This window comes from Mustela lutreola, chromosome 1 (assembly GCF_030435805.1).
Source record: "Mustela lutreola isolate mMusLut2 chromosome 1, mMusLut2.pri, whole genome shotgun sequence".
NCBI lineage: Eukaryota > Metazoa > Chordata > Mammalia > Carnivora > Mustelidae > Mustela > Mustela lutreola.
The window spans coordinates 72,754,734-72,777,842 of NC_081290.1; the positions used below are offsets into that span (position 1 = coordinate 72,754,734).

Sequence of the window (23,109 nt, forward strand, 5' to 3'; positions counted from 1 at the left end):
TTTTAAGAAAGAGAAATTAAAGGTCTTACTGGTTGATTTCTCAAGTGTAGTCCCTCCAGAAAAGTAGCACCAGACCGGCTGTGAGCCCAAATGTCACACAGGCGGTATAGCAAACTCACGGGCCGCCAAGGAGCATTTCACATGTGAAACACATGGCAATGTTTGACCTAGGTCAGCCTTTAAGCATACCACTAGCCGGATGTCCTTCAGTTTCAACAGGACTCCTCCACATCCCTTTGATATATCTTTGTCAAGCTGAGTTTGGGGTGGTTATTGTGATAAAAAAGCAAATATGTAAAAATGATCATGAAAAAAAGAGTAATAGTGTCCAACAGGAGTTTGTGTATTTGGCGAGTTACGTGAAGTCAGAAAAACCATCTTGAACTGCACTTCCTTCTAAAAAAAAGTTAGGAAAACCGTCACATAAAAGAGTAAAAGGAACAGAAAAACATCCATTTCAGACAATGAAAGCATACCAGAAAGACATACCCAGAAAGCAAATCAAAACTATCTTATTAAAAATGAGCTAAAAGCCATTAAGAAAATGATAGAAGAGCCTAAATCAGAATTAGGAAACTCAGAAACAAGGCAACAAAGAGAATTAGTTTTTTTAAAAAATGAAGAGACAGAGCATTGGGGAGATAGTAATAAATACTATATTTAATTTAAGCAAAGATCCAATATATGGGCAACAGGAATTCTTGTAGCAGAAAAACCAATGCAAGGAAATGAAACAAATACTAAAAACTGCATGTAAATCAAGAAGACTTTTATTGAGAGTACAAAATTTCAATCATTAAGGGTTGGATTATATTCTGGAGGTATAATTTCAGCATGGTAACTATAGTTAATACTGTATTAAAATCTGGAAATCTCTTAAGAGAGCAGAACTTAAGTGATGTCAACACACACAAAGTAAATGAGGTGACAGATGTGTTAATTAGCTTGGTTGAGGCAATAATTTCACAAGGTATATGTATACCAAAACACGTGGTATACCTTAAATACATACTACCTTATCTTTTAATTATTATCTCAACCAAGCTGGAAAAAAATAAAATCGTTTAAAAGAATAAATTATGTAAGGTTAAAAAAAGACATTATGGATATATTTAAACATCAGATACATAAAGTTCTGCCTTAACTTTTTAGTCTAAAAAAAAGGGGAAAAAGTGGAAAAAAAAAAAAAAGACTCAGAACTACATATTGAAAAACACATCACATACCTGAGAATATCAACCCAGAATGACCAACACCAACTGGACTGTAATGAAGGAAAAAAAAAAATCCCGTGGGCATCTGGGCAAAAACATCAAGTAACTTGAAAGGAAAATAAAAGCAGGCTATCATCAGACTGCAACTGCAATGTTTTATGCCAAGAGAAAATGAAGTTACATATTTTAAATATATAACTCAAACTTTATATTATTTGGCTCATCTGTATATGAGCAAGGAATTTTATATTCAGCAACACTGGAATACTGACTCCATGAGGAAACTTTAGAGCAGGGCTGACAAACTGTACCCAGAGGTATTTTTGTACAATCCTTGAGCTAAGAATGGTTTAAGGGTTGTTAAACATACAAACATGATCCTGGAGCAGGATCCAGGATCCTGCGTTGGGTTCCCTGCTCAGCGGGAATCTGCTTCTCCCTCTGACGCTCCCGTTTCCGGTGCTCTCTCTCTCTCAAATAAATAAAATATTTAAAACAAGAACAACACACAAACACCGACATATACAAAATATGGAATAGGATCACTTTTGGCCTAAATGTTTAGCCTAAATGTTTACTATCCAGTCCTTGGCAGAAAAATTTTTGCCATCTCTACAACTAAAGCACAAACTTCTGACCAAAATGATCAGCAAGACTTTGATATAAGATGGATGCTAAGCATTAAACATACAGCTACTTAGAAAATCAAGTCTAAATGAGGTTGAGAGTACAATGCAATGTATAATGGCTATGTGATTCCACAACAAACTTACGAAGACTTAATAACAAGTCAAAGGGGAGTGAGGGACAGGGACCAACCAGAATGAGGAAAATATATTCAACTAAAAAACTTCAAAATGGGGGCATCTGGTTGGCTCAGTTGGAAGAACATTCAATTCTTGATCTCAGGGTTGTGAGTTCAAGCCCCACACTGGGTGTAGAGGTTACAAAAATTTGAAAAATAAAATATTGTAAACTGTTTTCAGTGGTCATAATTAGTAGTGGTAGTATTTGGACAGTTATTTTGACAATGTTGTGAGGATGTGAAATGAACCAAATGGATATTCTAATTCCTTTATTCTCTGTTCTTTTTTTTTTTGGTTTAGTTTTGAAAATCCATTTATAAGCTATTAGCCACACAATCAAGGAAAACATCTTGCCAAAGCCAACTCATTTTGGACCACCAGCAGATTATTAAGTTTGATTATCTATCTTATTTGTAAGAGGGCCTCTCAAAGTATTACGGTGTTTTTCAAAAATTGAATCTACCCTCAAAAGACAAACTTTGCAGCAAAAAAGATGAAGAACACACCGTAGCATAGCTAAGTAATAAGGCCTTGAATGGGATAGACAGTCACAGACCAATTCCAATCCTGTTCTACCACTGTGTACAACTCTCTAGACCTGCTTACAGACCTATCAAATCAGGGCTTGGTAAAAGATCCTAATTTCCTCAAGAATTTTTGGAAAATGCATATAGGTTAGAACAGGTGGCAACTTCAAAATAACATCTATTATTTATATTAGGGACATATATATTTCTATTAAAAAAAACTTGCATTTAGGGACACCTGGGTGGCTCAGTCAGTTAAGGGTCTGCTTTTGGCTCAGGTCATGATCCCAGGGTCCTAGGATCAAGTCCCACAGTGGGATCTTTGCTTAGCACAGAGCCCACTCCTCCCTCTGCCCTTCCCTTCATGCATTTGCTCTCCTACGCTGACAAATAAAAAGACAAAAAAAAAAAAAAATCGCATAATTGTTCATCCAGAATGAACAATTTCATGTGTTAACAGTACGGCTGACTCTGAACACCACTTTAAACATGTGATCCAATTATATGTGGATTTTTTTATAGTACAGTACTCTAAGTGTATTTTCTCTTCCTTATAATTTTTTAAAAGCACCTTCTCTTCTCTAGCTTGCTTTATTTTATGAATACAGTATATGATACAAGTACATACAAAATAAGTGCTAATCAACTGTATGTTACCAGTAAGGCTTCCAGTCAACAGTAGGCTACTAGTAAAGTTTTGAGGGAGTCAAAAGTCACATGCAAATTTTTGATTGTGTAGGGGTCTGGTTCCCCCACCCTCCTTACGTTGTTCAAGAGTCAACTGTACTTGGGTATGGAATGCACTGAAAATAGCCTTTAGAAAAGTTTTACTAGCATTGACCTTTTACTGTAGATTCATCTACCTGAGAAAGATGTCATTAGACTCAATTTTGAATAAGAGACTAGGTAGAGAGTTACTGTTAGGGAGTATTTATTAGAGTCCTGTCTTTGCTCCTTAGATCTTACAGGAACTCAAGGATGGTCCTTAACGTGGACTGATGCAAATATGAGTATCAAGTTATGTAGTAACAAGCACATGCCTTCTAATACTAAAGTACCTGGCAGCAAAGCAACCTGTCCTATACGGAGTCTGAGTTAGGAGAGAGCCAGATGATTCTGAAAGATGTCTCTACCAGTCCACCCTTCCCCTGCATACCTGAAGGCCCCCCATGTGTCAGGCTGTCCTCACAACACACTCTTCAACTGAATCACCTCTACAGACTTCCACTCCCTTGGGTGTGGTCTGGCATAGAACTCTATTCTTCATAATCTAATCCAATCTCTCAGGCCTGAGGCATAATTTACCGCAGCACGTTGATTTTACATTCTTAATTCCCTATTCTTGAGTTTTGAAAAGGGCACTTCATCTTGAGAAGTTACCAAGTATTTGGCGAAAGATTAATACACATGAACTAATGAGAGAAAAAGCAAGTACTTACTTTGTGGAATGGGCTAGGGTATATATAGTGAGGGTTAAAACCATCAGGATAGGTAACAATAATCAGAAGAAGACTGTAAAATATGGAGCTTTAATTTCTGACTAAACCACTTACTTGGTCCATCACAGACAGGTAGTCACCATAATTTAATTTCTTGCCTCACTCTCCCAAACACACATACACGCCCTGGATGCCAGTCTAGTACTCTAGTCCACTGGATCAGTGAACAGACAGACTAGGATCTCTGCCCTCTTGGAGCTTATGCTGCAGTGGGGAAATACAAGACAATGGTCATATGGTGAAAAGTGCAATGGTGAAGAATAAAGGAGAAAGAGGATATAGGGAATGCTAGCGGCTGGGGAGTTGCTGATTTACGTGGGATGCCCAAGGAGGTCTCACTAAAAGATGGTATTTGAACGGAGACCTGAAAGTGGTAAGGAAATAAATCTGGAAGTCTTAATGGGCATACAATGGAAGAACATTCTGGGCAGAGGAACAGCAAATGCAAAAGCCCTGAAGACAGGAACATGCTTGGCAAGGCTGATGAAATAGCAACGCACTGAAAAGATTTAAAGAATGAATAAAAAGATGTGGTCAGTGAAGACGGGGGTGGGGAATGGATTATATATAGCACACTGTAGTCCACTCTAAGGACGTGAACCTTTATCTGATATGAGAAGCCACTGGAGAACGTTAAGCAGGAATAAGAGAATCTGATTTACATTAAAAACAACAATAACAACAAAAACAACTCACTGGGGACACCTGGGTGGCTCATTCGGTTAAGTGTCTGCCTTCACTCGGGTCATGATCCCACCAGGGTCCTGGATCAAGTCCTGCATCCGGCTCCCTGCTCAGCAGAGAGCTGGTTTATCTCTCTCCTTCTGCTGCTCCCTGTGCTGTCAGATAAATAGAATCTTAAAAAAGGGAAAAAACCCCATACTACACTGTAGGGAAACAAGGGCAGACAGAGAAAACCCATTAGAGGACAATTACAATTATGCAGGCAAAAGACAGTGGTAGCTTGGACTAGTGACAGCACTTAAAGTGTGGATTCGGAAAAACTCGAGTTGGAGCCAGTAAGTTTTAATGATAACCTGCCTGTGGTCTGGGAGTGAAAGAATGGCCAAAGAGGCCCCAACAGTGGCCAGGAGAGCAATTAGAAATATGAAGTTGCCAGTACTGTCTAGGATGATTCGATGGGGATGGCAGAAAATAAAGTTTGGTGATTCGATATGATTGAGGCGTAGGAGAGAGGAGCAAACTGGAAATAAATGTTTGGGAGAAGTTGGTGGGCACTTGAGACTAAAGTGAGTTGAGAAAAAATAATTAAAAAAAAAAAAATAAAGAGAGTTGAGAAAAGAAGTCCAAGTACTGAGCTCTGGGGCAAAATGTACACAAATGTTAAGAAGCAGTTTTATTAATAATCACCCCAAACTGGAATTAATCAAGGTGCCCTTCACCTTGCGAATGGATAAACTATAGTAAATCCTTATAATGAAACAGTATCCAAAAATGAAAAGGAACAAGCTGCTGATTTGCAAGATACACCCATAAAACATGGATAAATCTCAAATGCATTTTCTAAGTCAAAGAAGTCAGACCTTAAAACTTACATATTACATGGTTTTGTTCACATGACACTCTGGAAAGGTAAAACTATACGGATTGGTAGCTGCCAGTGGACGGGGGTGGCAGGGAGAGGGAGCAAGGGAAGCAGCGGGGTAGGGCAGAGCTGACCTGGGGAATTCTGAGGGTGATGGAGCCGCTCTGTACAGTACTAGGGTGGTAGATACACAACCCAGTGCATTTGTCAAAAGCCATACAACCGTCCACCAGGAAGAATAAACTTTAATGTGTACAAGCTTTAAGTATCAAGTGGAAGATGCAATGATCTCAAAACGGAGTGCAGATTTTGACAAATGCATCTAACTGTATTACAGATGTATGGCAATCTCACAAACGGGGTTCAGTAAAAAAAGGACCTGGGATCTGAGTAATTTTGGAAAAAAGCATTTTAATGGGAAACTATCCAGCTCAAGACTAAAGAAACTGGGGCGCCTGGGTGGCTCAGTGGGTTAAGCCGCTGCCTTCGGCTCAGGTCATGATCTCAGGGTCCTGGGATCGAGGCCCGCATCGGGCTCTCTGCTCAGCAGGGAGCCTGCTTCCCTCTCTCTCTCTCTGCCTGCCTCTCCATCTACTTGTGATTTCTCTCTGTCAAATAAATAAATAAAATCTTTAAAAAAAAAAAAAAAAAAAAAAAAAAAAAAAAAAAAAAAAAAAAGACTAAAGAAACTGTAGTTAGTAAAGTTTCTCATAGGGGTAGTATGTGTTAACAATTCCAAAACTGCTTCACATACATACTGGGGTTGAACAAGTAAAGGGACAGTGGAAGATGGGAGCCATAGCTCTCAATGACAGAGAATGAACAGACAGGCAAGGAAGAAAGGCTAGAATGAATCATGTGGTACTAAGCTAGGGTCAGAGATATCAGGATGAGTTCATGTTTCACTTACTATACACACAGATATATAGGTACAGAAAAAACTTAAGGTATGTGTATTGTAGGACTCTGATTTCTCATTTGGTGTCTGCCATTATGTGACCATTTAGCTATCTCTGCCATCTACCTGCTTTTCCCCCTGCCACAAACATATTTCACAGCTTTTTATGTCCAGGATTATTGTGAGGATAAGAACAAAGACATAAGTCTAAAACATTTTTTAAGTATTTTATTTGCCACAGAGAGAGCACAAGCAGGAGGAATAGTAGGCAGAGGGATAAGCAGACTCTCTGCTGAGCAGAGCCCGATGTGGGACTTGATCCGAGGATCCCAACATCATAACCTGAGCCGAAGGCAGACATTTTTTATAAAACCATTACACTTAAGGAATTTTGCTTGGGTTTATGTATTTATTTTTGGCCCGAGGTGGTCCTGATGCCTTGTCTATTCACTCCTCAGAAAGCACTGCCTCTCTGTGGTGATGAACATTTTAAGTTCAAAATGTCACTAGAAAAAAAGTCATTTCACATGTTGCTGTGTGAACATATATAATGCAAGTATTTATATACTCATATGTGTAACTTTTAAGGTACACGTTTTAAGCCAGTCAATGTGAAAACTGATGTGACAAATAAAGCCTACATTCCCAACTCAGTACACAACCATAGCATATATTAATGTCTAATGAGTTTCACAAAATGATTGTTTTTTCTACAATAAATGTGTGCTATTTCCTAGTATATTCCCTTTCATTTTTTAAAAATGCTGGTTTTGACCCAACGAAATTGAGTTTACAAACAACTAACAAAACTGTTCTAGTAGCAGTTCCCCGAGAGTAGTCTACAGACCCTTTGGGATGCCTGAAACCCTTTCAGAGGTATGCATGGCCAAAACTACTTTCATAATACTAAGACACCATTTTCCTTTTTCACCGTGTTCGTCTGTTTTACCCACAAACGTGTTAAAACTGCTGCTACCTCAGCATGAATGAGGTCCTGGCATCGGACTCCACCAAGTAGCCATAGTATTCTTCACCACTACACACTCTTCAGTTTTAAAAAAGTCAGTTTTACTTAAAAATGTCCTTAGTGAGGCAGTAGAATTTTTGTTAAACCTGGAACATTAATGACATGTCTTTTTAATATGTGACAATGGAAAATACACAATAAAGCACTTTTGCTCCATACCAAAATACAACAGCTTACAGAAAAGAACTTGGGTTGCAAAATGAACTAGTCCCTTTTTTTCATGGAACACCATTTTTGCCCAATGGTAAACCTAACAAATTATAGTTAATCAAGTAAAGATATCAGGCATTTTCACTAATATGTATAAGCAACCCTGTCACTTTAAGGAAAACAAAAGACCATATTTGTGTCAATGATAAAAATTTTCAAGAGAAAACTTTGGAAAAATTTTATCTGCCATCAGGAGCACGACGGGTTGCCAAAAATTAAAGACTTCTGACAAGACGGGGATTATATTAACTAATGCTATTTCTTGGTATCGTACAGTATTTGAAAGATCTGCATAGCCGAGTTAACCAACATTTTCCAAATGACTGATACAAAATCATTCATGGCTAAAAAAATCTGTTCAAAATACCAGAAAAATCAGTTGATTTTAATGTCACAGAACACAAAAAGCTCACTGATAGGGCACCAGATTTCAAGCTGTAAATAACTACTAACATACACTCTACCACAAAATATATCCATAATGATCTAAAAATGATGTTAAAGTAATTTTTTCCAACTACGTTATCTGTGAGATGGGAATGTCTTCAAAGACTTTAACCAAAACAACATATCACAACATATTGAATGTAGAAGCAGATATGAGAATTCTAGCAGTTTCCTAATAAGCCAGACTTTAAGAGATTTCAAAAAAAGTAAAACAAGGCCACTCTTTTAACTAATTTCTTGTTTTGGAAAATATAGCTACTTTTCCATAAAAATGTCATTTATGTTAATATTGATTGTATTATATTAAATGACTTTATAAACATGTTTATATTTTCTCTTGTTCTACTTTCTATCATATTTATCGATATGCATATGAATATATAACCCACATAAACAAAAGTTCAGTGGGTCCTCAAAATTTTTTTAAGAATGTAAAAGGATCTGGGCACCTGGGTGGCTCAGCTGTTAAGCGTCTGCCTTCGGCTCAGGTCATGATCCCAGGGCTCTGGGATTGAGTCCCATATCAGGCTCCTTGCTCTCTTCCTCTCCCACTGCCCTGCTTGTATTCCCCTCTCTTCCCGTCTTTCTCTGTCAAATAAAAATCTTACTTAAAAAAAAAAGGGGGGGGGAGACTATAAAAGGATCCAGAGAGTAAAAAGTGAGAATTTCTATTCTAGATGAACCATCTTTTATTTTTTTAAAAGATTTTATTTATTTTTTTGACAGAGAGAGAACGGCGAGAGAGGGAACAGAAGCTGGGGGAGTGGGAGAGGGAGAAGCAGGCTTCCCACTGAGCAGGGAGCCAGACAGGGGGTTTGACCCCAGGACCCTGGGATCATGACCTGAGCTGAAGGCAGACACTTAAGAACGGAGCCACCCGGGTACCCCGATCAACCATCTTTTAAGTATAGACATCCTGTTCTGAGGGACATAAAATAAAATAAGGCAATCCCCTGGGAAGAAAATGAGAACTTTTTTTATCTTAAAAAAACAAAACAAAACAAAAAAACCCCAAAAAACAATAGATTGAAAGCAGACATGTATGTAATTGATATAACACAGAGCACGTATCTAAATTTGTTTTAAACTGGCAGAAGATAAAATCACAGAAGCTGGGAGGTCACTGCTGTAAAGCCATTTCCTTGCTGCTCCAGAGAGTACAAACACCCACAAATCATGGATACTCTTTCCTTACCTCCCTCTTTTATTTCTGCTATCCAAACTAGATTTTTCTGTACTTCAAAAACATTCTTTTCAGGGGCACCTGGGTGGCTCAGTGGGTTGAACCTTTGCCTTCGGCTCAGGTCATGGTCTTGGGGTTCTAGGATCCAGCCCTGCGTCTGCTCTCTGCTCAGTGGGGAGACTGCACCCCCCACTCCGCCCACCAGGTCTCTCTCTGCCTGCTGCTCTGCCTACCTGTGATCTCTCTCTCTGTCAAATAAATACATAAAATTGTACAAAAAAATTATTGTCATAAAGTCATGAAACCAGAGAAAAAATCAGAAAGGATTTGGGGAAGTCCCAATGCATTTTCTTTTCTTCTTCTAGTCCCCAAAATGTATGAACTTACTTAGTTATTTCTAAAGGCTGTATTTTCCAAAACGTTCTGGTAATATACAGACATCATGTCAAAGCAAGCACAAAATCCCAAGCTAGGAATTAATAAGTAAAACTGAACACCAAAGACTTCTCGTATTATTTTTGTGAAGCCAACCAAGACTCAGACCCACATAAGGACTGCAGGGTAGTAAGGCAATGTAAATTTGAAAACAAAAGAAAGCAAAAATTATGGGGCACCTTTCTTCCCTCCCCTACTCACCCTAAAATAAAAAAAAAAAACAAATAAAAAACAATGATGCCAGTGGCAGCTAAGGATTACTTAATACTTAACATGCACCACTTACAAATTCTGCCTGCTTTGACTGCATTTTCAATTAAACCTTTTACAAATCCTAGGAGGCAGCTACTCTTATTATGCCCTTTTTACAATGAGGAAATAACTTATTTTCATTGTTTCTCACCTGGTTGTTGTTGTTTTTTTAAGTAACATTCATTTTTTTCTTTTAGAGTATGAACCGATTTAAAAAAATTCTTTCCATGGGGCACCTGGGTGGCTCAGTGGGTTGGGCCTCTGCCTTCAGCTCAGGTCATGATCTCAGGGTCCTGGGATCGAGCCCCCCCGCTTTCCCCCCTCTCTCTGCCTGACTCTCTGTCTACTTGTGATCTCTGTCTGTCCAAAAAAAAAAAAAAAAAAAAAAAATCTTCCTACACATAAAACCATGTCCAATTCCCAGATTTCAAGCCATCCTACTTAAGCTTTATGCCATTAAAGGGGTTATTATATGGAACTTTGAAAAAAACCGTCCAAGCTTCAGAATAGCTCAACATCCAAAGCCAATCTTCTCAGGCAAGACAGGACAAATAATTCATCCCTGTGGTAATTAAGATACTGAAAGTATAAAATTTCAACAAAACCTGTTAAACTTTATCTGGCAGTTATACTGGCTTTCAGGTAAACTTTATTATATGTATTTGGGGATGGGTATTCTTGATTTGACCCCATATTGTATTTATTTTTTCCCCCCAAAGTTCATTTCTTTCCCCAGGCATTTTACTAGGAAAAGTATCAGCTGTCATCCTGAGTGTGGTACACATTATATAAATTATACAGGCAATAGGCAGATCAAAATAGCTTCATTTCTTATCCTAGCTATGATTTAACAATAACACTTCAATCCCCTGCCTTTTCTTCTTTCTATAACCCTATTTCCATTTCCATTTAGAACTGGACGCCTTCATTCCTTACATTAATACCTCACAGATATTTTACTTTATAGGAACAAATAACTCTCACCTCCCTCATGAGAGCCTTTAAAGATTTGCCAGAGAGTTGAGATTTAGATTCCTGAAATATAGTAGTAGTATGTAAACATCCCCTGTTTAGTCCTTTCTTTCCCAGAAAACAAAGCAGAAGTAGGCTAATCACAAAAATACAGAAAATATGTTTATTCTTTATATCAAAGCTGAAGGAACAGGCAGACCACAGTATCAGTGCCTAAGAGTGCCAACCATCAGAGGGAAATCATCAGGGTTAAATGAAACACTTTCACACCAATGATCAGAATGCTGGACGAGAATCATAACGGTTGAGACCCAAACTGGCTGGGCCTACCCATTCAACCAGTCCTAAGAGCATTTAGAAATTACACCAGAGAGACATCTGTTCACATGTTTCTAGTTACTCAGCAGTTGCATACACTGGAGTTTGCCCAAACAATTCAGCCTGTGAATTTCTCTCAAAATTAATTTGAGCTTAGTCTCCTGAAACTGTGGTTTGGCAAAAACTGCTGATTAAACACCAAAAGCTAAAAAAGACCAGGATAATCTGCATACACACCTGGGAGGCTGCTGGAGCTGACCAACCTGGGCCCAAGGAAACCGCAAAGAGCCGAGTACACAAAAATTGTTAAGCTACCTACATCACAGGAAGGCATCATGGAAATAGCAATCCTTTGCTACCATCTACTGGCCACGTGCTGAACTACCTCAGAAAGTTCACATCATTCCTTCAGTAGCAAGCAAATTTTCAATTAGCTTTCTTAGAGTTCCTGAATAAATGCAGCCACCTTCAAGATAAATTAGTGGTGACAGGCAAAGATAAGCAACATAATCAGCTTGGATTGTTGGGTATGAGATATATTTAATATTTATTGAAAAAAATCAGTAAATAAAGATTTCCAGCTTCTCTGCCTATACAGCTTTATGATTCAAAAGCCCTAGTGCCTCCCTCTTCCTTCCACATGGCCTGCTTCTCTGAAGCTGTCCTTGACATTTGAACTACAAACCCTGTCCTTTACTTATTAGACTGTAAATTCCAAAAGGGCAGGGACTGTGTCTACTTTGTTTACGACTTCCTCGAACACCTCGCCCAGGGCGTTTAAAACTGTTGACAGAAGATGCTGAAACTACTATAACACTGTATATGTGTATATTTTATATATGTATATGCCAACTAAACTGGACTAACAAGTAAACACACACACACAAAGCCAAGAGAGAGCGAAGTGCCAAGGAACCCTGTCAAAGTCCTTGGCTCTTCACAGGTGAGGACACTGAGGTTCAGAAGTTTAAGTGACTTGTCCCATTTGGTGAGACTGTAGTTGGGGCCCTCTCTCTGTGTTAGTACACAGGTCCACTGGTAACTGCACATAAGCACCTTCAAATTTTGTGTATGAATGTGGACGTGAAGGACATTAATTCCTGGATCCTAGGAACTGGATTCTAAGTGCCAATTTAGGAAGATACCATTTTCTGGTGAGGATTAAATATTTTTAGTCAGTGTCCAGTCTTCAAATCTGTTATTCAGCATCATGGATTAAATGTGACAGGCATGCACAGAGCATGTAGTACGTGAAAGTACTATGGCCAAAGCCTCAACTATTCTCAGTACCATCAGGCTATACAGTTCAGCAGAAGCAAAAACAGTCTTAAACACAGGAACTCAAGTTAGGCTGGCTTGCATCAAACCCCAGCTCCTCCTTTTACTAATGAGATCCTGAACAAGTTACATTTTTGGGGCCTCAGTTTTTTCATCTGAGGTTCACTCTAATTTACTTCACTGGGTTACTGGGAGGATTGAGTTAAACTAGATACACCTAGTAACCCTAAGTGGTCAGTTAAATGTTCACTATTCTGTTCTATTTAGCAAAGTTCACTTCCTGGGTTTAAAGAGAAGGCTGGCTCTTAACATCTAAGAGCCCACATGCCATACTCCTTCCAAGTATTTTCATTACTCTTTCCAACAATCCACCAAAGTAGGTCCTGCATTCACTATATGATAGAAACAGATACTGAGGCTGAGACATCACGACACAGTTTTTCAAGACTGCACAACTCCTGAGGCGTCTGGCCTTGGAGAAAGTTATCCGCACCTTGGACTGTTGCTCATCAGCATCTCTGACAGGACTGACAGGACAACTGCAATGGTGCCTTGCCAGGGCACACACAGGAATAAACAGAGGTCGAATTCCACCTTCTCCGTCTGCCGACGTCACTGCCACCACAGCACACGCACTGGCATGGCACAGAGTGTACAGAGCAGTGTTAACAACCTGCGTGGCATTACTAGAGATACCAAGTGAAGGTCATGACTCTAACCTAACATGTCTAAAAATACAAACACCTAGACACAGCGTGACAATCCAAACGACCTTTCTTCACTAGGCAGCAGTCACAGACTAAACAAGAATGCGAAAATGTTTTCCAGGCTAAGCCATACCTTCAGTCATGCCAGATTCATCTAGAAAATATCACTAAGAAGGGGCGCCTGGGTGGCTCAGTGGGTTGGGCCACTGCCTTGGGCTCAAGTCATGATCTCGAGGTCCTGGGATCGAGCCTTACATAGGGCTCTCTGCTCAGCAGGGAGCCTGCTTCCCCCTCTCTCTGCTTGCCTCTCTGCCTACTTGTGATCTCTGTCAAATAAATAAAATCTTTTAAAAAAAGAAAAGAAATTATCACTGAGGAAAAAGAAATCTATCCACAATCAAAGCTTAGCTTAAATGTTTTAACTGGTGCTCAACTGTTGGCTGACCAACCATTTGTACAAACTGGGTTTTTCTAGCATAATGGCTCTGAAGTGAAATATGAAAAGGTAGAAACTGACAGAACCTGGTGGGATAACTGCTCTCCACTGAGACATTAAGTTTGTATTACTACATGATGCCTAAGAAAATGGTCTGTTTTTAGTTGTGAATGGAAAAATGAAAGCTAAAAGGAAAAATCTACTGATTAATACAGACCTTTTCCTTTGTGATCAGGAGTCCACCAACTATAACCCATGAGCTGCATCTAGTCGGCACCCCTGTTCTGTACTGCTGGTGATCTTGCACATTTTTTAATGTTTGAAAAAAAAAATCACAATAATAGTATTTCATGACATGGGAAAACTGTATGAGATTCAAATTTCAGGGCTGGAAGCTTACGTCCTATCCAGGGCTGCTTCCATAATACAATAGCAGAGCTAAGTAGCTGTGACACAGACATTAAGGCCCACAAAGTTTAAGATATTGCCTACTTTTCAGCAAGAGTTTGCAGACCTCTGTTCTAGATTATACTGAAATGAGATTTTATAGCCACTCTGTATGTATTTCACAAAACCAATAAAGGATTTTCAGTTACCTGAAATAAGGGAAAACGATTTTCACATACAAATTTCCATGGCCTGCCTTGAATAATTAAGGGACATGAAGAAAAAGAATGATCTTCATAATCTGAAGTGAAAATGTTAACAGCTTTAAAATCTCTATTCCCACCACTCATTTTTAAAATGGGGATTGAAACAAATAAATTTAAAAAAAAAAGAAAATGGGAGTTGAAATATTATACTCAATAGGTCACCAGGTATGAAGCAGAACATACATTCACTCTCTCCTTCCCAAGAACTTTCAGGAATAAAGTAGTTGTATTCAAATTTTTATAAAGAATGAAACAACAGTATGGGAAGACAAGAAAGGATGCCATCAATGAGCCAAAAATTTGGAAAAATACCAAAAGGTAGAAACAGACAGATATGCATTAGCAGAGAAAACCAGAGTAAAGGAAAATACAGTACAAGTTACCACAGGCCCATTAAACACGGTTCTTCCAAGAGAGCTCTGAAGAAACTCAAAGCTGAGTCAAGAAAGACAAAGGGCAGGAGAAGCTGAGGGGCTATTGTTAGGGTAATTCTCTCAACTATGACTTCTGAAAACAGATGAGCTAGTTGCCCTGCTTCCCTCTTAGACAGAAGCCAGTAAGGGTGGACAAAACCAGAGAATGCTTCAAAGAAAAGTGGGATATATGCCTCCAAAGGGCTACCAAGGGTGACAGATCTAAAGGAAAAGCAGACCGGGGGAGCCTGGCTGGCTCAGTCAGAAGAGCATGAGACTCTTGAACTTGGGCAGTGAGTTGAGCCTTACGCTGGGTGTAGAGATTACTAATAAATAAATAAAAATTAAGAAAGCAAGCAAGCAAGCAGACAAGATCAAGGTCTAACTCTGACCTCAAGAATATTTAAAGAGGAGTTAAGTCCAGCCTGCTCCCTCCTAGGGGAGCAGACCTGTCCACCTACCACATAACCCTCCCACTTACAGAACACATAAACTGCTCTCCCCTTTAGAAGAGGCCTGAGGGAGAAATAGGAATACATATCTACATTTAAAGCTACAGGAGAGGTCGCCTGGGTGGCTCAGGCATCCACCCAGTGGCTAAGTGTCTGCCTTCGGCTCAGGTCTTGATTCCTGGGTCTGGGATTGAGCCCTGCCAGCCACCAAACCCCCTATCAAAGGCTTTCCTGCTCAGTAGGGAGCCTGCTTCTCCCTTTGCCTGTGCACTCTCTCTCTCTCTCCTGAAAAATAAATAAATAAGGCAAGTAAACAAGCTACAAGACAGTATTATGGACGTGAAACAAGAATAGGATTCTATCAAAAAAGGGAAAATGTCTAGAAATTTTAAATGACCCAGAGAGACACCTGGGTGCTCAGTCGGTTAAGCGGCTGCCTTTGACTCAGGTCATGATCCTGGGGTCCTGGCATTAAGCCCCGCATTATCAGGCTCCTTAACAGGGAGCCTCCTTCTCCCTCAGCCTGCTGTTCCCCCTGCTTGTGCCGGTTCTCTGACATATAAATAAAACCTTAAAAAAATTAAAAAAAAAAAATGACTGCAAAATAGAAATACTCAGAAAAACTCACAAATGGAGAAGCGATAAAGACATTAAAAGATGAGGGAAAAGGGCATGTGGGTGGCTCAGTCGTTAGGCATCTGCCTTTGGCTCAGGTTGTGATCCTGAGGTCCTGGGATCGAGGCCTGCATCTTCTCTCTGCTCAGCAGGAAGCCTCTTCTCCCTCTCCCACTCCCTCTGCTTGTGTTCCTCACTCACTGTGTCTCTCTCTGTCGAATAAATAAAATCTTAAAAAAATTAAAAAGTTAAAAATAAAAAACGAGAGAAGAGATACACAGTATAGATCTACATGGCCACCAACCTAACAGGAGTTTAAGAACATGAGAGTAAGAGATGACAGAGTTGATTAAATGATCCAAAAAATAAGACACTTTTCCTTGTGCTAAAGAAAGGAGATTCTAGGGGCACCTAGAATCTGGTGGCTCAGTCATTATGTATCTGTCTTCGGTTCAGGTCATGATCCCAGAGTCCTGGGATGGAGTCCCGCATCTCCTTCCTTGGGGAGCCTGCTCCTCCCACTGCTATGCTTGCTCTCTGTAAATAAATAAAATCTTAAAAAGAAAGAAATAAAGGTATGCCTTTAGATTAAATGGGTTTGCCCAATGCTGAGACATTTTTCCTGATGGAATTCTGGAACACAAAGGATAAGAAAAATCCTGTAAGCTTCTAGAAATAATCAATACTCATAAAGACATTTAAAGTTTTGAGGAAAAAAGATTTTTATTAATGGGCATGTTACTCCTGTAATTTTCTAAACACTTAATTTAAAAAATCATCATGGCTTTTTACCAAATAAAATTCAGAATGAACCATGTGAAAGAGAAACTAATTCCAGAATAGGTCTCAGCAAACCTATTTGACCTAGAAGATCTGAAAGACAAAGTTCTTTCCACAGTCCCTCAATAATGGCTGACATTCATGACAGCAAAACATAAAAAGGAAATATAAAACCATTGTATTTACGTATCTTTAGAATCTGCAAACTAATTTACTTTGTACACTGGCACAAGTTTATCTGGAGACGGGCAATGGACCTGGCTCAAGGACTTTCAGAAGCTCAAAGAGCTGGGGGAAAGGAAGTCAGTGGGAGCAGGCACAACAAGATTAAGGGACTCCCTGGACATTCTACTGCATCAGTTCTTTACTCTAATTTTGTCTGCATTGCTAACTTTTATTTTCGTGGACTTTTCATACTACTCCAATTCTGAAAATGGAATAAAACTGGCTTTAAAATTTTCCTTTTGGGGTGTGTGGGTGGCTCAATTGGTTAAGCATGCCTCTTGATTTTGGCTCAGGTCATGATGTCAGGGTTCTGAGATTGAGCCCTGGGCTCTGAGCTGGATGTGGAGCCTGTTTAAGATTCTCTCTCTTCTTCTGCCCTCCCTTCCCAAGCTCTACCCCCACAGCCGAGAATATACACATGTACATATATAAACATATATGTATATAAAACATACAAACATATCTGTATTATACATACATATATACACATATACATATACATATATATAAAATTTTCCTTTCTGCACAATCCCTCATAATTCAATAGCAGAATCTAACTTTTGGAGGCATGGGAATCAATGTGTTGGTAAGAAACTTCTAGCAGGCTTCTGTGCATTTAGTAAAACACACCTCTTCACTGGATGGGTGTCCACCTGTGTGTGTGGTCAGTAAGTGGCTGTCAGTCTGGGCTGTACATCAGAATCACCAGATGCTCAAGCCTCATGTTAAAATTCAGAAGATCAAAGTGTGCGCAAGCATTTGTTGATACTAGAAAGAGAAAAGAGTATTTCTTGGGGGGGCATTCAAATATGACTAATAATTTTCTTTATCCTTCTTTCCCCCTCAGCACTCCTGCCCACTCCCCTGTCAAAGAATTCATGGTAACAGTATGTTAAGTGTTGCTTTGACACCATGTGGAGACTAGAGGACAACTAAAATTATCCACTTGAGGTCTTACTCCTTCCTGTGGGAAGGCTGGTTTTGCCTTTTTTTTTTTTTTTTAAAGATTTATTTATTTTAGAGAAAAGAGTGTGCACAAGTGAGCATGTGGGAGGGAGGGAGAGAGGGAGAGGCAGAGAATCTCAAGCCGACTCCATGCTGAGTGAGGAGTGCAAAGTGGGGCTCCATCATACCTCCCTGAGATCATGACCTGAGCTGAAGCCAAGAGTCAGACATGTAACAGACTGAGCCACCCAGGTGCCCTGGTTTTTGCCTATTCCAACAATAAATCCAAAATACTTTAGCTGCTTTTTATGAAAATACAAGTGAGTTTAGTATGAAGCCAAACACCCGAGCACATCATCTTAAATTTCTCAGTATTTATTCACGTCTATAAATCCTGATTAGAATTTAAGCAAATACAGATGCTTCCTCACTTCTTCCTCCTCCAAGAAATCAGAAATTGCCTCACTTCTCCTTAACAAACATCACTGAAACCTACATGGTTTTATACTTACCCACCTACCCACTCCCAAAGTTGTACAACTACACTGATCCACTTCCAGTACAACGTCAGACTCAAGTTTCCTTCACTGAACTTTCATAAATACACCAACTCTTCCCCTTTCATAAAGCCTGCTTTTGTTCTGGTAAATGTTCTTGCTCAGAGGCTTCCAAAATGTCTGGGGGCCCAAGCTCACAGACTCTAACACTCTTCCAGAATCCTCTCCCAGGTTTCTCGAACTTTCCAGAAATACATACCTTTGGAAAGAGGTGTGAAGCTTATAATATTCTCCAAGATTTCCAGAAAGAATCACCTGGGGAACTTGTTAAATATACAACTTAACCAGTCTTCTCCCGGAAGCAACTGACTGAAGTACGTAGGTCAAATACAAGAAATCTATATTTTAACAAGCGTCCCAGATTCTTGAAGTACCTCTTTTTCTGATGGTGTTCATCATGGCTTGCATACCTGCCACCTTCTCACGTCCTCTTCTCTCCCCATCATCCACCATGCTCCCTTCCACAGATGTACCCTCCTTTTCACTATTTAAAGCAGTTTTTTCCCAGTGAATCTACCAGCCACACTGATTTCTGTCTCCTCAATTCCTGCTGAATGTAGTCATGTGATACAATATGGACCTTTTAAGTGTACTGTATTCAATAAAATTTCTGGATTGAATGAATCTTTTCTAGGTAAGTCCAGTGTTGAGATAGCAAGCAAGATTAAATGACTTGCAAACGTTCGTATGTAAGTGTGCTAAATATGATTCTGAAGACACGATTATTAGGTCATATGCCTCCAACAGCTCACTATTTAAACTCTTAGCATTGAATGCTACAGGAAAATGATACCTTAGTTCTCCCACAAGGAAAGCAATTTATTCTGTAGGAACTTGGTAATTACAAGCTTTCTCATTTCTTCTCTCTCATAAACAGCTTACTCACAGAGCTAAGGGACATACTAAATAGAGTCGCCTCCTGAAATGAGCTGGTATTTGCTTTAAAAATTGTACCAAGAAAAAAAGCAACATGTTCCAGTGGTTGTGAACAGTTAATTCAGCCAACTCTTAATTATCTGAGGAGGAGGGATCTGGAAGACTGCATTTAAAAACCCACAGATGACTCCTGACTGCATTTCATCTAGTACAGTAACTGTTGCAATTGCTGCTTCTTTATGGGGGTGCTGTCCTTGTGTGAGAAAGACAGCAAAACACTGAGATTATCTCCAAGTTCCCCTTTAAATTCTTGTAACATCTAGGATTTGATGACTGTACTCACCTTTCCAGTGACCTCTGGAAGGGGCACAAATTAGGAAGAAAATGATTATCAAATGGAGTCAAGGATTGGGACTCATTACTTACCCTCCCCCCCCAGCCCCTCAACAACAGACTCTCTTGGAGGGAAGAGTAGCTTTCAGCTACCTAAAGACTTCTCTTGCCAGATGCCTAAACTTTGGGACATACAAGAATAATCTGGAATCTGGGGCCCACCAATAAGAAGTCTATTAATAGGTCTACAGTAGGATCCATTAATCTGCATTTTTAAAAGCACCTAATGCTGGTTCTGAGGCTCTTTGGAAAACATTTTACAGTCTCTTCTCTCACCTTGCTGCATCCATGCTTCATGCCTTTCCCTTTTTGCTCCTGCCTTTTCCCAAATAAAATATTTTAATTTCTTTCAATCCTAACCATGTTTCAAGATTGAGCTCAAATATCAATCATGTTTTGAAGGCTAAAATGGTCATCTTTGCTGAAAGGGACTTCCCAATCTCCAGCACCCGTGTCATGTGCAAACTTTAAGAGAAGAAAAGGTGTTTCATTTCATTAAATAGTTATTTTTTTGTGTGCAAACTCTTCTCTTGTTAGGGAGTAAAACTCTGCAAAGGCAGACTAAGGCTCACATGCTTTCACCTCTTATAATAAAGCACCTACAGTATGTGTGCAGCATTCTGCAAAGACTTCTTAAATGAAAGAGATCAAGCAATAAGTGAATAAGTGAATGTGTTCCCATGTTTCTTCCAACAAGTAGCTAAAGTTAAAACTGTAGGAAAAAGGAAAATCTTCTAGATTTTGTAGTAACTGAGTTACTAAAGTTATGGTACTTTAGTACCATAAAAGGTCTTTCAAGTTCTTTATTTGTAAAACTAGGGTTTTCAGAGACTTTTAAAAAGTTCATTAAACACCTTACTATGTTAAAAGCCTAACATTCCAAATGCTCTCTCCAACCTGACCTTTTTTCATCAGCACAGTTAGCCGTATCTGTGTCACACGAGCTATCTATATTCCCATGTACCACTACTGACTAACTTGGCCTGAGGGACTCTTGAGATATGAGTTGGTACAGAAGAGATCAACTGGTTTTCTTTTATTCCTTCTCCCACCTCCAACCTAACAACGACCTGTTGAAAATTTCCAGCAAGAAAGAACACTAACAGTTATTAGGTGGCACCCATTCTAACAGCTATTTCACAACATGCCAGATTCCTGTAAAGCTCGGGGGTGGGGGTGGGGGAGAAACCCTGAGAATAGGAACAGTGTAATTTCATGTAATGAATGTATTCATCGCGCTATAAAAACCAAAAAGCCAAAAACCTGAATAGGACTGTCAAGTCCACCCTTTCTAAAGACTATAGAGTTTGGAGTCTACAGTAACCTGGTGAACCATCCTAATTTTAAAAGTATGTCTCTGCCAAACCACTCACCAATCATAATCTGGGAAGAGTTTAAAGTCTTAGTTCCAACTCAATCACTTTTAGATTTTAGATGATCAATTTCATTAATAAAAGAAAACCACATTAAACATATTCTTTCTACTGCTCAATTTGCCCTAATTAAATTAATCCAAAACTTTCTGAGCAAAATGAGGTTATTTATAATGCAGGATGGTTTTGACGAATGTCTTGAACAGCAATAACCTAACTTGAGCACTGCCAAAATGCACTGTATAGGGGGATGAATTGCCAGTTTTGAAAGAGAACCTTCATTTTTCATTTTTGAAAGTATCATTAATTTGTATGTAATTTGTAGACACGGTAAGGTGTCCACCGGCAGAAACGGAGGTCGCACAAAAGGGAAAGTCCAGGGGAGGTGATGCATAAAATTGGCTCTTGACAAGCGGAAGGCATCGGCTTTACAAGATCTTAACCCGGGTATACAGGACACAGACTAGGTAGTAAGAGTGGAAGGCTCAGGAAAAAAATCCAAATAAATGTAAAACAAGTAAATGTGTGTTACTATACGATTAACATGACTTAATAAAAAATTCGTAACATCTAAATCATACAAGTGACATGATTTAAAAAATCACTTGAGGTGACTTGTTCACACAAAATCTAGCGCAATAAGAAGTAAAACAGACAAAACAGACACAAGTTAATTTGCGGCCTTGGAAGGGGCAGGTGTAGCAGGAAGTCAGGAACGCGGAATGCCAAAGGCACCGCATCCACGGATCACGCGGGACCCCGAACAGTGTTCCAGTTCTTCCAGGACGTGCAAGCCCCAGGATAGGTAGGGCGAGGAGAAAGCGGAAAAGGGAGGAGGGGAGGACCCGCTTCTCGGCCTGACCCACACCCCAGCAGCCCGGGACTTCCCATTCATTCCGCGCCGTCTCCAGGCGGCGGCCGCGCTCGGAGCCGCGGCGTTCTCCGCGCAGGAGCGTGCACTCACCTGCTCGCGAACACGACCTCGCGGCGCCCGAGGCCGCGGAGGCCGCCACCAGGAGCCGGGGGAACGCGGGCCGGGGGGCGGCCGCCGGCGGAGGCGACTGGCGGCGCAGTCCGGGAGTGGGCAGGCGGCGCAGGCCGGACGCGTCTCTCTGCAGCAGGGCGGAGCAGAGCCGCCGCGGGCTCTGATACATGCCGGGCGCCGCCGCCGCCGCCGCCGAGGCCCCTCACGCGCGGGAGGAGCGGAGCCTGGCCGAGGTCGAGGCCGACGAACCCAACAGACTCTCGGGAGCCGTCCGAGCGTTTGCTCTCCCGGTCCTTGTCGCCCGGCCCGGGCCTCGGGGCAGTCTTGGGCAGGCGAGTCCGAGATGGACGAGCAACAGCAGCTCGAGCAGCAGCGGCGCCGTCTGCTGCGGACTGGCGAGAGCTAGAGGGTAACCGGCGAGCGCCGCGCGCTGACAAAGCGGGCGCGACCAAGCGAGACCGGGAGGGGGGGATCGTGGGATCGGACCCTGGCGCGACCAGGCTGGGGTTTCCGGACTCAGGATAATACCATTTCGACAGGAAGAAGATCTTAAATTCTTTGTAGGGTGGAGGCTGTAGGAGTTCTAAAGTAATAAGTATCTGTTAGAGTGTTTTATAGAAATGCAGCCTCCCCTTCCGCTGGCTGGAATGGAAGCGTCCACAGGCTGAGAGTCCCGAGACAGTTCAGGGCTGTGGCCCTAGGGACACGTGTGTGTCCAGGTGGAAGACCGCATCAGTGTGTGCGTGTGTATGTAAGTGTGAATACAGAAAAAGGCATCCACCCCATCCCTTCGGAAACATAGGTTGCGTTAAGTGAAATTAAATAAAGCATATAAAGCACCCACTGTGTGCAAGGGCCATGATGACTATGACAATGTCCCCTTCCTCAGTGGTGTTATATTCCAGCAAAGTGGGCAGAAAGTAGCAAGAGAAATCAGACGATAAAGCTCTACGAGGTAGATTAATATTAGTGCCACAAAAGCCACAAGCTTGGCATTAGAAGTCATAATAGGCTTGAGGAAAAAAGAAAAAGATAAAATTGGAAATTAAAAAAAAAAAGTTGTTTAGAGAAAAAAAAAAAGTCTTGA

At 40.5% G+C, this 23,109-nt stretch overlaps 1 protein-coding gene across 1 annotated transcript in view; it reads right to left on the reverse strand.

Annotated features, from left to right (window-relative positions):
• Nucleotides 1–22,328, reverse strand: part of NOCT (nocturnin) — a 29,329-nt gene extending 7,001 nt beyond the window's left edge. Inside the window, exon 1 of the mRNA XM_059168648.1 lies at nucleotides 22,002–22,328. Within this exon, the coding sequence (XP_059024631.1) occupies nucleotides 22,002–22,191 (190 nt within the window). The 5' untranslated portion in view covers nucleotides 22,192–22,328. The remainder of the gene's footprint in view (nucleotides 1–22,001) is intronic.
• Nucleotides 22,329–23,109: the final 781 nt, after the last annotated feature.